Consider the following 16,319-nt stretch of genomic DNA (forward strand, 5'->3'; position numbering starts at 1 on the left):
AACTTTTCGGAGTTAGCTGCGTTTTAGCTAATTATCACGTACTTTAACGATGAAGGAAAACAACTTGCATGAAAACAACGTGTGTGGTAGGTTACGGTCAAACCCTTCGCTCACCATATTTCGACATACTCTCGATGCGGCAAGTGTCTTATGTCTACGCCCAGTGCTGCAGCGCGGCGGAGCACAGAGCCGACCAGATGGTGCGCGCGGCGGAACGGCACCGCGCGCCGCACCAGCGCGTGCGCCAGGTCGGTGGCCAGCATGCCAGGCTCCAACAAACTTTCCGCCTTTTTGCCATTCACCTGATTGCACAGAATATATAAAATAAACTAGATGATGCCCCTGACTACGTTCGCGTGGATTAGAGTTTCTCAAAAGCCCGTGGGAACTCCTTGATTTGCAAGTTATCTCTGTGCCAAATATATGGCACCCCACGACGACGTCTTCAACGTGGATTTAGATTTTTTAAATTCCGCGGGTACCCGCGGGTTAATATTGGCTGCCGGGGCAGAATAACGCTTACCTTCATGGTAGACACTGTCCCAGACGTTACTTTTAAACAATCAAGCAGTCGATCATACGATCTAAAAAGTATCTCCTTATCGGACTGCAAGTCCTTGTTATAAGTGCTTGGCAAGCCTTTTAGAATGCAGCAGAACGAAAACGAATCGCCTAGTAAGAGACCAGCGGCACCACGCACAAGCTCCAAGCCATCTGGATTTCTTTTCTGAGGCATGAGACTTGAACCTGTAGAGAACTGATCTGAGTGCTCTACGATGCCAAACTCCTGTGAGCTATATATTATCAGATCTTCAGCCAGTCTACTGAGATGAATGCCGCATAGCGATGCCCAATTTAGAAATTCAACTAGAACAAAATTGAAAAATTAATCTTCGTCAAGTTGATAATTCAGTAGGTAAATTGATCGATTTCTCCAATCTTACCATATTTTGATAAGGGTTACATTTTTAGCTTATAAGGTTACGTCATCGGTCAGTTTATACAGATAGAATATTATTGGGGTTTGTCTAGTAAATAAAGTTACCAATATGATCTCGAGATCCAACAGCAAACATTGAGTTTGGCGTAACTTGTTTAAAGCCCATACTTTCAGCCAATTTCTTTCGATCAATAGGCAAAGCGCAACCGGCAATTGCGCCACTGCCGAGTGGACAAGATGAAAGTCGATTGATTTGTTCTTCTAATCTGCAAACGTCATCTCGAAACATCCAAGCGTAACTGAAAATACATAAAGTTTATAGAGAGAGATCCAGCGAGGGAGAGACCTTCGTTATTTCATAAAAGCTAAAAGTTTCTCTGCGCATTGTTATTAAACTTTAAGGGTGTCTGGCAGAGGGTTGCCACGGTCTAAGTGATCACAGTCTACACTTTATACCTACTTTGTCATTTTTTAAATGTTAGGTATCTCCCAAAGGCCCAAAGCCACCATGATTCAAACTTCTTAATCGCTGATCGTTATTTCCTGTGTTGGGAACAATACGCAGAGAAACTTTCAGTTTTTGTAAAATAACGAAAGTCTGGTTTTACTCCATTATAAATTAATATTAAAGTGTTTTAATCTTTAGAGTTGGTTTGTGCCATACCTCATTAAAAAGTGACTCCATCGAATTGGCTGAGCACGTTGTAAGTGAGTATACCCCGGTGCTATGATGTTTATCTCTTCTTGCGCTCGTTTCAACAGAACCTTTAAACAAAATGACAAATGGAATAACCAGATAAAAAGATTCTTCTATCAGCTGTACAATTCATTTTACGAATCTCTAGTTTTATTTCTGTCATCTATTTCCTGATTCCCGAATAAAATAAATCAGTAAGTAGGTCTTTGTTACATAGGTATGTGTAAGTATTAGGATCATATAAGTTTTCTATTTTTTAAGTAGGTAGGTACCTACTCGTATGTCAGAATTCTGATGAGGAGGCCTATGGCAAGCACCGCTAAATGTATTATAATAAAATAATTATTAAGTACGGTTTTTATAAAACTATTCCGGGCTTAGGCATCCAGGTACCTAGTTGTTTCATCGTTTACCATCAGGTGAGATCGCATCTAATGTCAAATAATATTGTCGTCTAAACTGAAGGAATGCGGAATTCATTTAAAATTCTTACAGATATGAGATGAATAACTTCGCTCCGCACTCTTTCTAGCGAGCTCATCATCCAGAGTTTGGTGTTGGTGGCGGATTGGTCGTTGCGGCTGCGTGCGGTGTGCAAGCGCAGCGCCGCCTCGCCGGCATGCTCGCGCAGCCTCCTCTCCACCACGGAATGAATATCCTCTTCAGGGTCCCTTAAACGCCCATTGATCGACAGCTCTTGCTCTATTTCTTGTTCGACCTTGGTAAATATAATTAAATTATGTTTAATGGGAAGATACAGATGACGCAGATGGGAAGATTTAGAATACAGGTGTTGTAGTAACTACACGTCCCATCGAACGCCGCTTTTTAGGGTTCCTACCCGAAGGGTGCCAATGGGAGCCTGTTACTAAGCCCTTGTTGTCCATCCGTCCGTCTGTATATCTGTCAGCGGACTAACCGTAATAGGTTACGGTTCATGTGATAAAACGAACATGAAAAGGGCTCTACCTAAATAGAGAGTTGAAATTTTCACAGTGTATATTTCTATTGCCGCTAAACAAAATAAAAATGGCTACCACGTTAAAAAAAAAAAAAAAAATAAGTTTATAATCTTGTCCGATGATACGGAACTTCGTGTGCGATTCCGACTCGCACTTGATCAGTTATTTCTTAATTTATTATTACAATAGTGGCGCATGAAGATTACGCGGCTCGGACACGTCCACATAAGAAAAATGTGTCGGGACTCGGGGACATGTTACCACCACTCGTCACTGCTAGGCCTAAGATGACCTTCACTTCATTAGCCTAGAGACTGGTCAAAAATGACTTACTATATCGAGCCCTTGTTGAATTGATTTATTATCATCTTCTGAAAGATGCCCACTTCGATATAATTCTGCGGCCCAGGCCTTACTGCCTCTGATGTCTTCGCGAAAAAGCCTCACGTCGACGCTCAGCGAATCATTTAAACGTCGCAACACCGCCGAAGGCTCTTCTTCAAAGCAACCTCCCCATAGCTGGTATCTTTCCTAAGCCATAAAGTAACGGTATTTATTCTGTAAACCTAACTAAATGTACATCCATACATACATAAAAATGGCTGAACCGATTTTGACGGAACTTTCGACAGCAGGTAGGGAATGGTTGAACGAGTGAATAGATGAGCACTAAATGTGTAGGTTTATCATTCACTAGCTGTCCGCCTAGTTATTTACTTTAGATTATTAGCTTTTAATTTTTTTTCCTTAACGCAACCTATTATGGTTCAATTTTTAATGGAAGTGTAAAGTATGCTTTTGGTAATCGGAGTACCTAATAATAATTGTTTTCACAGTTTTAAATTTTTACTTCTATCGGCTTTCGCTGCCGCCCTTCGCTGCCTGCCACCCTGGGGCCATGGCCCCTTTTATCCCTAGGGTAAATGCACCCTTGGGCACTAGGACGAAGGTGGGTAGTGTCATTTAGTAGGTACCTACTAATGAATGGGAACAGTAAGTACTTACATCCATATGACATAAACGAATATAATATTTAGGTAGAGTATGTAACTATTACAACTTATTTTCTTTGTGCCAACAAGGGGCCAATTAAATATTTTAATCACCAAGAATTCACTGAAACACTTTTGTTTAACTGTTTTTGCTTTACATATATGTGATTATTACTTCAATTCTGTAGGTAGGTATATACTTAAAATACTACGCAAGTGCTTGCTTCTACGTGTTTGTATTGATAACAGCCGGGCGGCTGGCCCAGGGGTGTGCGAGTTGTGGAACCGCAATCGGCGCCATCATAAGGGGGGCGCACCCGACTCAAAAATGCGCCTCCAGTGGTCTCTATTTTAAAATATACTGTGCTCGCTTCGCTTACACTTTTTTTAAATTATATACCTACTTAGTTGTTAATTGTGACTACAGCATTATATTTTCATTCTTTACAAGTAAATAGCGGGAGGTATCTAGATTTAATTTCGGGGAAACGCCAAAACGGATCAAAATGGGCAATATCTGAAAAAAATCGGGCTCGTTTCGCTCGTGCTTTTTGATAGTAATAATAATGTAGGTTACAACTCGCTTTCGTTATTAAATAACACTATTTTTTTCTTGTCTGTATAAATATCAAAACTTCACTCTTTATCAATAAGCCAGCAGGTAGGTAGGTATAGTTATATAGCTAGACTTGATTTCCACATTCCAACTCGTAGATAGGATAAATAACTGATTTCTCGCTCGCATTCAATTTTACGAAATTTTTATTCAACGTTGTTGGTTTCGTAAAAAACAATACGAGGAAAAAAGCAAATCGAGGGCCTGGGTGGAGTGAATGAGGGTGCCAAAATGCCTCGCACCGCGCCGCCGGCAAAACATTTGGGCCGGCCCTAAAATATGATAGGGATACGTGAGTGAGATGGTTCTCTTGTTGACCTTTCTTATCATTTTTATGAGTTGCACAAGGTCGAAGAAATAAAAATTACTATTAAAGTACCTACCTATCTACAGACACGACAAATAGGTAGGTAGGTAGGTTTAATTACTGTGTTGTGTTTTCACATAACTTCGCGACATATTCTGATAAATTAATACAGCATAAATATGTCTGCATCATATAGCTGTATTTCATCATCATCAGCCTGTGGACATCCACTGTTGGACATAGGCCTTCCCTAAAGAGCGCCACCACACCCGGTCCTCAGCCTTCCTCATCCAGCCACTTCCCGCCAGCCGCTTTATATCGTCGATCCATCGTGCTGGAGGCTGGATATAACTATATGTAGCTCTAGGTAAGTACCTATAGTATTTGAGCAGGTAAACTTGATAAGTTGCAAGTCCGTGGCCTATCAATGGATTTTATGATTCTTTTTCGATGTACAAATAGGAACGGCTTTCCTAATTTCTCGTTCAGATAAAATTAGATAAGACTTATGTACTCAATTTTCAACATTAACTTTTTCAAGATACTTATTCCCTAAACTTAGGAAAATCAGAATTTATTTGCTTGCAGCCTTTGTGCTACAACTGCGCCCCACTCAAGTGCCAAGAGAACTTTGTATTGAGTATGTGCTGTTGCCGCTACTCTGTGCTGTTGCTAAGTAAAAAACCGGCCAAGTGCGAGTTAGACTCTGATTCGCACTTGGCCGATTTTTTTTCCTATTTTTGTGTGAAATTCTTAATGCGGTTCACAGAATACATCTAGTTACTTGCCAAGTTTTAACAGTACAGTTCTTAAAGTTTCGGAAAAAAGTGGCTGTGACATACGGACAGAAAGACGGACAGACATAAGGGTTCCGATTTTTGCCATTTGGCTACGAAACCCTAAAAAGTAGGTACCTTGGATGGTACCTATAGTCCGACAAGGCTATTTTGGCACTTGAATGACATTGACGGGAGTAGTTGTAGAACAAAGGCTGCCAGCAAATAAAATCTTCTCAAGTTTAGGGGGGAATGTGTTGAAAATCGAGTACGTTTTTAGTTCTTATTTTAACTGAAAGAGAAATTGGGAAAGCCATCTCTGTTTCCAAATCGAAAAAGAATAATAGAAACCATTAATAGGCCATGGATTAGCAACCTATCATGTTTATCTGCTCAAATACTACATTCACGTATTGCTAAATAAAGCTATAAGATGCAGACATATTTATGCTTCAACTATAATCAGGATATATCGTGATGTTATGTACATAGAATGGCTTGAATTATTAAAAAAACATAGTGCGTTTCAGATTTTTTTACTTAGCAACACCACGTACATGGCGGCGTTAGTTCCAATTTTAGCAACGCGCCAAAAGCACAGTATCCTACTCTATGGTAATCACTATCATAGAGTAAATTAATCTATGATCACTATGGTATTAATATTCTGTGCTATGGTCACTTGTACGTCACTTGAATGACATCAAGTGACATGTGACGTTAGACGTATTTACCTGTAGTCTTTGGTATAATTACCTATATGGGTTGTTGGTTTTCATATGGTTTTCATGAAAAACGAGAAACCGGGTGAAAAGTTATTTTAATTCATATTACTAACTGAAAAAAAAAAGGTACTAAAGCCTTATAGTAATACTTGGAAACTTGTCTATAAAATCTTGTAGTATACAATTAAATATTTAAGTATTTAACAGGACCGAATAATCATTAATATTGTGATCACCTGTGGTGATCTCAACACATCGATGCCTCAATGTGGTGTGGTGTGGCTGTAATTTTGTTTTTAAATTCTAAACACAACAGTGCCAATGGACTATACTAAGGTACGTTCATAACAATGGAGAACTTAAATAACGCATCGATAGAGGAGAAGATTAATGATAGTAATTATCTTAATTTTCATTATACGCTATTCGACATAAAGATTGACCCCGGCTTAAAGGACGACGATGGAAATGAGTTGCCACGACCTTTCACGAAAAGTCAGATGCGAAAATGGTTGAAGAAAGTACGTTGGACAAATAGCAAAGCTGAGAAAAGAGCAAAAGAAAAGGAACGTGCAAAAGAGAGGAAGAGGGAGGCTCGTATAGCCAACATTGATCTAGGCCCGAACAGAAAGGCTTTAAAGAAAATGAAATTGGAGAAACCAAAACGAAATATAGGAATTATAATTGATCTCAGTTTTGAGAATTTGATGATAGAAAAAGACAGGTATAAAGTCATAAAGCAAATTTTAAGATGTTATTCTGTTAATAGGCGTTCAGAATCACCCCTCCAATTTTATGTTACTAGTTTTGGAGAAAAATCTAAAATAGATATGTCTAGACATAATGGTTATGAAAATTGGGATGTAAGTTAATGGCTGATAAATGTAATTTTATTGTTTATCACCCCATATGTAGATCTTTCATATAAATTAAATTAGATATATTAATACTTAAGTTATAATTAAATCAAGTATATTTGTTTATTTCAGATAGTCTTTCAAGAAACATCCTATCTAGAAACTTTTCCTAAGGAAAAACTGTTTTATTTATCAAGTGAATCTGATAATGTAATAGAATCTTTTGAAGAAGACACATACTACATAATTGGAGGATTGGTTGATCATAACCAGCATAAGGTAAAAAACACTGAATTTATTCTTAGTTAACTTAGTGATTACTAATTAATCTTTTCCTCTTTTCCAACTTTTAAAAGCTAATCTAACTAAATTAGCATGTGTTGGGATGTGAAAGGATCTGGGAACCCATTATGTTATCATCCCAAGAAAAACTACCATTCTGTTATAAATGGAACCTCACAACCCTCAGCAATGAAGAATATGACTCAAAGTGAGATATTAACTTGCAAATTACATTTATATTCTATCATTCAGGGTCTCTGTCATAAGATAGCAGTGGAACAAGGAATTCGACACGGCCAGCTTCCTTTGGGCAAATATGTCAACATGAAAACTAGAAAAGTTTTAACTATTGACCATGGTAAGTAAAGAAATTAGGATTCATAATAAATTCACATAGTAAAACAATTTATATTTCTTTAATTTGTTATGTCATTTGAAAAATATTATACTATATATATTTTAGGAGATAACAAATAAATTATAAATGATCTATACTTATATTAAAGTAAAACTGTAATTGAACTATTTTTGTACTTAATGTATTTTAAAACTATTTATATACTATTTATTTTAAAAAATTTATTAGAGGAACTAATTATTGATATAGAATCCAAAACAGTGTTTTTTAATTTATATCAGTCTATCTTTGTATGCATCCTGCTGAAACTACTGAAAGGATTGGAATGCAACTTTAGATACTTATAGCTAATACTGTGGGTTTGAATTTTAAGACAGTTTTTGTCCAGTAAAACAATAAATGATAAGGAAATAAAAAAATGTCTATACGACTTCATAATTTCATTAAAACTAAATTGTTTTTGACAATTCTTTTTTCTTTACAAAAATATTCTTCCACCTTTACAGTTAATATACTTGGTTTTAGTTAGTTAGTAGAATGGTAGATAGTTTATGGTGGTATATCTTCACCTCACTGATTGATTTAACCAAAATAATATATTATCCTGTATAATATTTACAAAATATACAGGGTTTGTTAAATACTAAGGCTTACTGAATAATTTCTTCATAAGTCTTTCACTGAATTGTAAACTATTTAATCATTTTGATAATAATGAACATAATCTCTTACAGTGTTCGAGATTGTCCTGAGGGTTTGTGAGGGAATGTCTTGGCAAGATGCCCTCATAAAAGTTCTACCATTGCGGAAAGGAGCACACATTTGTCATTCTGCAAGTAATAATTCCTCAAATGTTGATAGTTCATGTGACAGTGATACCCATTAATGTTACTGGTTTTGTTATACAAATCAATAAGTATTTGTTCCAAATGTGTATAAATATAATATTTATTTATAAACTTATAGATATTCATTTGTATTAAATACAAATAGAATAAAGCTCATTTCTCACTATGGGATATAAATTATATTATCTGGTCAAAATAGGCATTCTAGGTTACAATAATTCACATAGAGCTAAAAATTGGCACAAATGTTGGGAACACCAATATAAATGAATTCTGGAAGTCCCTATCAATCCCACATTTGCAAAAAAAAATATTCAAGGTTACACAGTTAGCTCACAAAAATGGAATAAGTGTAAACAATTTTTATAGATAATTTCATGATCCGGTAAACCTTACCGTTTAGCTGGAAAATGCAAAAATCCCCTTTTTTGTGAACTTTGTCCTTGAATAATTTTTATTTGCAAGGGTAGGGAATTTTCAGAACTCATTTATATGGTGTTCCCAACATTCGTACCAATTTTTAGGTCTATGCAACTTATAACCTTGAATGTCTATTTTGCCAGATTATAATACAATTTATGTATTAGTAGTGAGAAATGAGCTTTAGAAATATTTATTTTATAAGAAATAAAATTAATTGAATTTAACAAAACTGTATTCTAATTTTAGATAAAGTAGTCAGTCAATTTTATTTGAATTAGCTAGTACTACCTTAAACAGATTATTTAGCTGGTTTTGTGCTTCCTTTATATTTTAAAACATGGCATAACTTTTAAGATAAACATTTTAAATCCTGCTTTTGCATAAATATGGAAATTGTAATTTGCCACAAAAATCGTTAGCGTAAAGAAATTTAATCACATCTATCTCAAATACGATCAATCAATTAATACATAAGTACTTATAAGCTCAATACTTTGATATTGCTTTGCATGTACCAAAGATTGTAAAGTTTATATTGTTTAACAGCCAATTATCTAATTCTACTTATTATTTCATTATCAACCCAATCTTCGCGCCGGCAACTACCTTAGCACAGGATCACTCAGAATGAGAAGGGCTTAAGCCATAGTCCACCACGTTGGTCCTGTGTAGATGCTAATTATTTACATTACTTTAAAAAACTATGTTTCTTTAAAAAATGTAATATTATAGGTTCTATTAATTCAGGATTATTTAAATGCAAATGGTGAGTGGAGGGTATAAAGTGACACTCAAAATCGCTATTATTCTGCGCAAGAGTTTCGCGCATCTCAACAGAGTGTTCATCAGAAGCGTATGGTGAATCTATTCCTTTAAAATAAAGCGTTGGGCATTTTATCCGTTTCACCATAGTTTCTACAAGTTTCTTGTCTTCGGCACTGAATAATATATGCTTTAAGCGCGGATCTCTCGAAAAATAGTATTTGTTTGGTTCCCTTGAAGATTCTTTGGCTCCCCGATTTAATAAATACGGCACGCTTTCTTTAGCTACAGATTTAGTTGTACCTAAATGCCATATTTTAATAATTTCTTCCATTGTGTAACACGGCGGTTCACCTTTAAGATCTTGTAGAGCTTGTAGTTTTCTTAACATTTTCGAATAATGTGCTACAACTTGATTTAAATCGTAATCGTCATAAATGAGGCTATCGACTGCGATGTAGAAATCTATATCATCTGGGAAAACACTTGCAAAGCGCATGCCAGCAATTGACCCCATCGAGTGACACAATAGTGACACCTTATCCCATTTGAAATAATCCTTCAAATAAAGGATTAATCGCGGTAAGTCCCAGGGATAATACTGCATACCTGAAAAGAACAATCACTTTCTGTAATACAATATGTTTTAGTCCAATAGTAGTAACAAAGTTTAAATAAAGACAAATGATGCCCGCTACTGCGTCCGCGTCGATTTAGGTTTTTAAAAATCCTGTGGAAACTTATTTTCCGGGATAAAGATATAGTTATGTGCGTGTCCGAGATGTAAGCGATTTCTACCAAGTTTCATCAAAATCGGCTATACAGATGGACCTTTGAGAACCCTGTAGGAACTCTTCGGTTTTCCGGGATAAAAAGTAGTATATGTCCGTCCCTGGGATGCAAACTATCTCTACACCAAGATTCGTCAAAATCGGATGATCCGTAAAAAACTATAGCAGACAGATACTTTCGCATTTTTGTAATATGGATTGTATCTGTGAATCACAACCAACCAACCAACAGTTTCTTTTAACCTCAAACAATAATTTGATACATTTATTAACCAAATTAAGACCAAAAAAGGTTAACATGATAGGTAGGTACCTACTGGCACAAGTCGATTAAACTTCCATAACTGATCCCGTACGTGTATTTTTTTTAATTTAAAGAGGGAATCATACCTTCTGGTATCCAAGAGGAAAAGCCATGGCCGGGAAAGTCGAGAGCTAGTATCGGCCTTTTATCGCACAGCATCGGCGCGTAGGGGTCCCAGGTCCCTGCGTTGTCCTGCCAACCGTGCAGCGCCAGTATGGGCCGCTCGTGCTCGCTCCCCCATAACTTGGCAGCCAAGTGACCCCATTTCACAGGTATTCGTATTTCCTTGACAGGTGGCTGAAATCAAACAGGAATAACAAATTATGAATTATAGATAGGTAGGTTTATATAATTATGATGAGGAAAGATTTGTTTGTTTGTAATTAATAAACTCTGAAATATTGATAGATAGATTTAGATTAGATGATATTAGTATGGATTATATCTAGTCACACGATTACGTAATCCATAGATATATGAATACATATATTATTGCGTATACTTATATTATTGCATATACCTTTATTGCGGCTCGTATTTAAAAACAGTAAAATAAAAATAAAATCGATACTTAGTAGCTGTATGTTCTGCTATAACAAATAAAATAGGTATATGCATGCACTCTGTTTTTAATCTGTAAGAAATTGTGATAAACTTACCCCAGTGTGCAGTTTTTTTTTCTGAGTATATTCCAATATAGGTCTTATTTTGGTGTTGTTATGGTTTAACTTTAAAATGATTGGAGACAGCAATCTCTTTGCCATAATGTTGCGTCACTAGAGTTTAGGGATACCATTTATAACTGTAGGATATAAATATAACCGAGGTCGATTGTACGCAATCGCAAGGGTACGCTGCGATCAATGTTAATGTCACAATTCACAGCTGACTGACAAAACTGTCTGTAAGACCTGCCTACCTATGTTGCTAGTATTCTCACAAGACAAAATACATTTTTAGAACAAATCCACTAACTTTTCTCTGTATTTTTAATGCACTTTATGGACAGTCTATAAATATTATTATATTCATTTATCTATTCCGCGCACATTTTCACAGTTAACCTAAATAACCTGGCTCAGTGAGGCACGCTATGCGAGTAATTCCCACAAGGCCGTGCGCCGCTTATGTTTACCGATATAACATTACACTGCTAACTAGACTTTGGACTTGAACGTTTTTGCAAATCATCTTTACTCGTTATATTTAATACATATTTTCCCGAAATAGTAAAATCTTATTCTATTCTATAAGATAAAGGATATTTTATAACTGTTCTGTATAGCGAAGTGATGCCGATAGGTGTAGGAAACAAATAGCAATATTAATTGCCTGAGACAACACCCCCAAGTGTAATTTGACCGATAAGTACCATATTAGGTGTTTATTGGCTATTAATTACCTACTATTTAGTATTTACTAGCTATATATTTCTAGCAACATTGATCCAGGTAATTAAATAGGTTGCTTAAAATACCTAGGTACCTACCTCTTTGTTGTCAGCGTCTCAAACGGCATACTTACGAGGAGATATTTATTATGTTAAGGTTAAATTAAATTAAAAACGCCTGAGTTTTGTACAATTTCTTTTTAATGTCTTTGTTTATGTTGCAGCTTTGCGAATTTATGATTTTGCGATTGCATGGATTATTTTTTTTTACAATTAAGTACATGCAAATTAATTTTCCGTAAATTGAAATATATCACATTTATATCAATTAATGTCGGTACTTTAAAGATTTATTTAAATTTCACACAAAGTTTTATTATCCTTAGTAGGGAGCAAAGTAAAATTAATTAAGTATAAAAAATATTATCACTGTGTACAAGGGATAGTTTACTTATGTACCTACTTACTAATAAAAATAAAAATATACAATTGAGTAAACCAGTAGGTAGGTACGTAGGTCCTTAAATTACCTCTTAGTAATTATCAGAAAATTAAAATAATATTTGAGGACCTATCTATCTTAAAACTAAATAAGGAATGTTTTCCACATCAGATCATACTCGTACATGGGGTAACCGCAGAATATTTTTTGCTAGTAGTATTACATTGGAAAGACCCTGTAACTCATTCTACACTTTAATCTCTCGGTAACAGCCTGGTAATACTTACAGATCCCCAAATTGAGTATCAAAATAAACTAATCTACTATCTACTTACGCTAAAATTACTATTCCTAATATTTTCTACCTCCCTACTTGTATTTATAATATGAGCAAAGCTCGAGGTAGCAAACAGGTAGTAAGATCACAAAATCAGGTTTTTTCTTTTGTTTATCTATTCGTCTCTATTACAAGTATAGCTGTTTTAATTAATAATAATAAAACGTTTTACATCTAAATTATAATTTACAATGTGTGTGATCGCCTCGAATTGAAACCTGGCTTTCTATGAGTCCGGAAAGGCAGACTTGGACAAATATTATTGAAAACTGTCTTGGGATTTTACGTTACCTAGTTCGTACGTTACGTAAGTAGTGACGTAGGAAAATGTGTATTTATTAGATAGACAGTAGATAACTATATTGCACAGTCAAAGTCCTGAATATTTATATTTGGTTCGAGAAATCCTCTTCTGAGGGCATCAAGGAGGGGCCAAGGTCGGCAGGAGCATCTTCCGCGCCAGTCGTCTAAGTCGAGGGCCCACAAGCCGACTCCTCGCATACCCGAGCGGGACATCACCGCTGATACACTGAAGATGTCGTAAGGCCGCAAATACGACACCCATTGAGATCCATGCACTGCATAAGTACCCTCCATACTTGGTACCACATTCCAATCATCTGATTTCGCCTCTCTGCAAATCTGTGGTAATAATTTTATAAGTTTAGCAAAAATCGGTCATTCATAATTTTAGTTATCAGTTGTACACTAAAATAATAATCCATACTATGATATCCTTGTCCTTACTAACATTATAAATGTGAAAGTGTGTCTTTCAGTGTATTACCTTTTCAAGACACATCCACTTTTGACGAGATACGGAAATAATTTGAATGAAATTACAAAATCAAAAAGTTTCCACGAGATTTTTAAAAAACCTAGATCGTTTGAAGTCCCGGACATCATCTAATTTGTATACAATGGTTCAATTGGTCTGGCTTACCTCATAATAAGCTAAAAATCCAGGGATTCGTGTAAACGCGCCTGCTTTGCCTGGACCAACTATAGGTGCTCCAACACCAGTATTGAGATTACTTCTCAGAGTGTAAGAGCGGCCGTACGCAGGCAGACCCATCACGAGCTGACGAGCTGGTACTACGCTCGACCAAAAACCGATGATCGCTTGCTGTAAAACAAAGACAGTAGCTTATGAACAAAATTGTTCAAGTAAGTACAATGAACAATAATTTCCAATAATTTAGTTTAAAAAAAATGTAAAGATGAGCCACTATAGTCTTCGTCTACTCTTGTTTGGTGGTTTTTCGAAGTGCTGGATCAGCAATTCACTTTGCTTGTGTCAAGTAGCTAGAAGAAGGCACAAAAGCAAGAGAAGAACAATACACAGAAAAAATCTGAATATTATATTGTTCTTTAAATAGAAGGCTTATCGATGCTTTAGTCAATGTAGCTTCTGTTGTAAGTACGAGTAGTTTCAAGCAATAAAAAAAATTACAGGTATAGGAGGTGAACAAAATCGTTACCAAATTATCCGTTTTGTATGGTCCATTGTTTGTTAGCGGCAGAAGATAGGCAGTTTTTCTTGAATCAGAAGATTCATAATAATCGTTAGCTGCTATGATCATCCAGTCCAGCGTCGCAGTAAGTATTGGCGGGTCGTAGGCCAATGCTGCAACTTCTGGATTTGGAGCTACTACCGCTGATAACTCGTAATTATGACGACGTAATACCCTCGCCAGTTCAGTTATTAATATACTGAAATTATCTTTGTCGGATGAATCCTTGTATGTGCATGGTGCCTGTAAAAAGAAATTAATTCAAATTTTGTCGGTAAAGCGTGTAGCGTAGTGGTTTAAGACGTCGCGTCGGTCTGCTATTTTCAGGGCATTGAGGTTTGATTCCGGTAACGCAGGAGTTATGTGCGTTTTAAGCAATTAAATATTACTAATTAAATATTACTAATGTATATGAAACAATGTGACGAAACCTGTATGCCCGGGGGTTCTCCGTTATGTTCTCAAAAGTGTATAAAGTCTGCCAATCCGCACTTAGCCAGCGTGGTGGACTACTGGCCAAACTTCTCATTCTAAGTGGAGACTCGTGCTCTATAATAAGCTGGCGATGGGTTGATGATGATGATGATGATAATCTTTTTCGTTAAAAACACAAAGAAATATAAATAAAAATCGTAATGAAAATGCTGACCTCTTTGCATACGGGATATTGCCATGCTATCTGTACTCCGTCAAATTTCCACTTTTGTAAAAATTTCATGACAGATTTCACAAACGTTTTTCTCCTTTCAGGATCAGCTACAACTTGGCTCCATTTAGAATCTAATGAGTTTTCAATTCCACCTATTCCTATAATAACTTTGGCGCCCTTCAATTTGTAATCTGTTATTCTTCCATAGAAATCTGTAAACAGAGAGTTTAAGGAATAATGAAAATCATTATAGGTACATAGTATGTAATATTGTGACTAATAAGGGGTAGGCATAGCTGAAGCTTTACCATTGCTAATGTCCAGCTCTGGATTACCAGGAACTACTGTACTACTAGCGCTGTCCAGATGTGCCCATGCGTAAATAATGTGTGAGCAATGAGACGAGTCCATTTGCTCTGGTCCAAAACTGCCATTGTCTTTCCTGAAATAGTTAAAAATTCATACTACTGTTGTTAACTTTTCCAAAGCTGAGTAGCTTTTTTGTTTGAAATATAGACAGTGTGGCTAATTCTGTTGTACACCATCTCTTAATTAAACTAAATGGACAGGTCTAAATCCAATGTCATCCTTTTCCGCAAGGAGCATTATGAAAGTCAATAAATATCTGAATTCTTCAATTCTAAATAATCCTAGAAACATATAAAATGTTTCTACTTATGTCCGTTACAGACTTTGAAACAATACAACCGATGTATCTATCCCAAACCAGTTTTATTAGAAACTAGCTGACGCCCGCGACTTCGTCCGCGTGGATTTAGGTATTTCGAAATCCCGTGGGAACTCTTTGATTTTCCGGGATAAAAAGTAGCCTATGTGCTCACCCAGGATATTATCTATCTCCATTCCGAAATTCAGCCAAATCCGTCCAGTGGTTGTTGCGTGAAGAAGTAACAAACATACACACACACACACACACATACAAACTTTCGCCTTTATAATATTAGTGTGATATCACAATGCAAAGATAATGATTTTAGACCACTAGAACAATGCATCAGGTATTTTAATTCGGTTTTATTGAACAAGGACGTAGAGTTAGAAGTTGCAAAATATTTAGAAGTTTGAGACTATTCTGTTGGATATTGCTAAGGTAGAATAAATAAATTCAAGAAGATGCAGCATATAAATGATACATGTAGGTACAGTGATCATCAAGGTTTCGATCTTATTCGAGTTTAATTCACTCGTCGTTGTAAAACAATTTCATCTAGGTAGGTAATCATACAACAGCTTATCAAAGCTTATCTGCTCATATTTACAAATGATAGGTACGCTCTGTTGATAACTTACAATATGAGTATTTTTATCTACATAAAAAAACACAGA

At 36.0% G+C, this 16,319-nt stretch overlaps 4 protein-coding genes and 1 long non-coding RNA gene across 5 annotated transcripts in view; 2 read left to right on the top strand and 3 right to left on the bottom strand.

Annotated features, from left to right (window-relative positions):
• Window positions 1-4,497, bottom strand: part of LOC123880862 (argininosuccinate lyase) — a 6,786-nt gene extending 2,289 nt beyond the window's left edge. The window contains exons 1-7 of the mRNA XM_045929216.1: window positions 3,605-4,497; window positions 2,933-3,130; window positions 2,131-2,355; window positions 1,605-1,705; window positions 1,046-1,239; window positions 524-867; window positions 115-302 (exon numbers count right to left, since the gene is read on the bottom strand). Coding sequence (XP_045785172.1) covers window positions 115-302; window positions 524-867; window positions 1,046-1,239; window positions 1,605-1,705; window positions 2,131-2,355; window positions 2,933-3,130; window positions 3,605-3,610 — 1,256 coding nt within the window. The 5' untranslated portion in view covers window positions 3,611-4,497. The remainder of the gene's footprint in view (window positions 1-114; window positions 303-523; window positions 868-1,045; window positions 1,240-1,604; window positions 1,706-2,130; window positions 2,356-2,932; window positions 3,131-3,604) is intronic.
• A 1,534-nt stretch (window positions 4,498-6,031) lies between these two features.
• On the top strand, window positions 6,032-9,007 carry LOC123880870 (tRNA methyltransferase 10 homolog A). Its single transcript, XM_045929235.1, has 4 exons — window positions 6,032-6,878; window positions 7,005-7,151; window positions 7,407-7,512; window positions 8,247-9,007. The coding sequence occupies exons 1-4, from the start codon at window positions 6,366-6,368 to the stop codon at window positions 8,396-8,398; spliced, it is 918 nt and encodes a 305-aa protein (XP_045785191.1). The 5' UTR covers window positions 6,032-6,365; the 3' UTR covers window positions 8,399-9,007.
• On the bottom strand, window positions 8,745-11,967 carry LOC123880867 (probable serine hydrolase). The gene is made up of 3 exons (XM_045929224.1): window positions 11,300-11,967; window positions 10,727-10,937; window positions 8,745-10,154 (listed from the first exon to the last, which is right to left on the bottom strand). The coding sequence occupies exons 1-3, from the start codon at window positions 11,402-11,404 to the stop codon at window positions 9,472-9,474; spliced, it is 999 nt and encodes a 332-aa protein (XP_045785180.1). The 5' UTR covers window positions 11,405-11,967; the 3' UTR covers window positions 8,745-9,471.
• LOC123880888 lies at window positions 9,958-15,708 on the top strand. Its single transcript, XR_006799360.1, has 3 exons — window positions 9,958-9,969; window positions 14,611-14,614; window positions 15,627-15,708. It is a non-coding gene; the product is annotated as an uncharacterized LOC123880888 (long non-coding RNA).
• LOC123880842 (probable chitinase 10) overlaps window positions 12,375-16,319 on the bottom strand; it is a 28,823-nt gene continuing 24,878 nt past the window's right edge. The window contains exons 48-52 of the mRNA XM_045929184.1: window positions 15,281-15,414; window positions 14,973-15,184; window positions 14,291-14,566; window positions 13,753-13,935; window positions 12,375-13,451 (exon numbers count right to left, since the gene is read on the bottom strand). Of these exons, the coding sequence (XP_045785140.1) occupies window positions 13,167-13,451; window positions 13,753-13,935; window positions 14,291-14,566; window positions 14,973-15,184; window positions 15,281-15,414 (1,090 nt within the window). The 3' untranslated portion in view covers window positions 12,375-13,166. The remainder of the gene's footprint in view (window positions 13,452-13,752; window positions 13,936-14,290; window positions 14,567-14,972; window positions 15,185-15,280; window positions 15,415-16,319) is intronic.

The sequence above is a fragment of the Maniola jurtina genome, chromosome 3, assembly GCF_905333055.1.
Source record: "Maniola jurtina chromosome 3, ilManJurt1.1, whole genome shotgun sequence".
Classification (NCBI taxonomy): domain Eukaryota; kingdom Metazoa; phylum Arthropoda; class Insecta; order Lepidoptera; family Nymphalidae; genus Maniola; species Maniola jurtina.

What these genes read in the sequence shown, in the direction of transcription:
- LOC123880870 (XM_045929235.1), top strand. Translation starts at nt 6,366, where the DNA reads ATGGAGAACTTAAATAACGCATCGATAGAGGAGAAGATTAATGATAGT. An exon ending in ATGGTTATGAAAATTGGGAT is followed by an intron (nt 6,879 to 7,004) that starts GTAAGTTAATGG and finishes TGTTTATTTCAG; the next exon opens with ATAGTCTTTCAAGAAACATC. An exon ending in TTGATCATAACCAGCATAAG is followed by an intron (nt 7,152 to 7,406) that starts GTAAAAAACACT and finishes TCTATCATTCAG; the next exon opens with GGTCTCTGTCATAAGATAGC.
- LOC123880867 (XM_045929224.1), bottom strand. Translation starts at nt 11,404, where the DNA reads ATGGCAAAGAGATTGCTGTCTCCAATCATTTTAAAGTTAAACCATAAC. An exon ending in AAAAAAAACTGCACACTGGG is followed by an intron (nt 10,938 to 11,299) that starts GTAAGTTTATCA and finishes GTTTGATTTCAG; the next exon opens with CCACCTGTCAAGGAAATACG. An exon ending in TTCCTCTTGGATACCAGAAG is followed by an intron (nt 10,155 to 10,726) that starts GTATGATTCCCT and finishes TGTTCTTTTCAG; the next exon opens with GTATGCAGTATTATCCCTGG.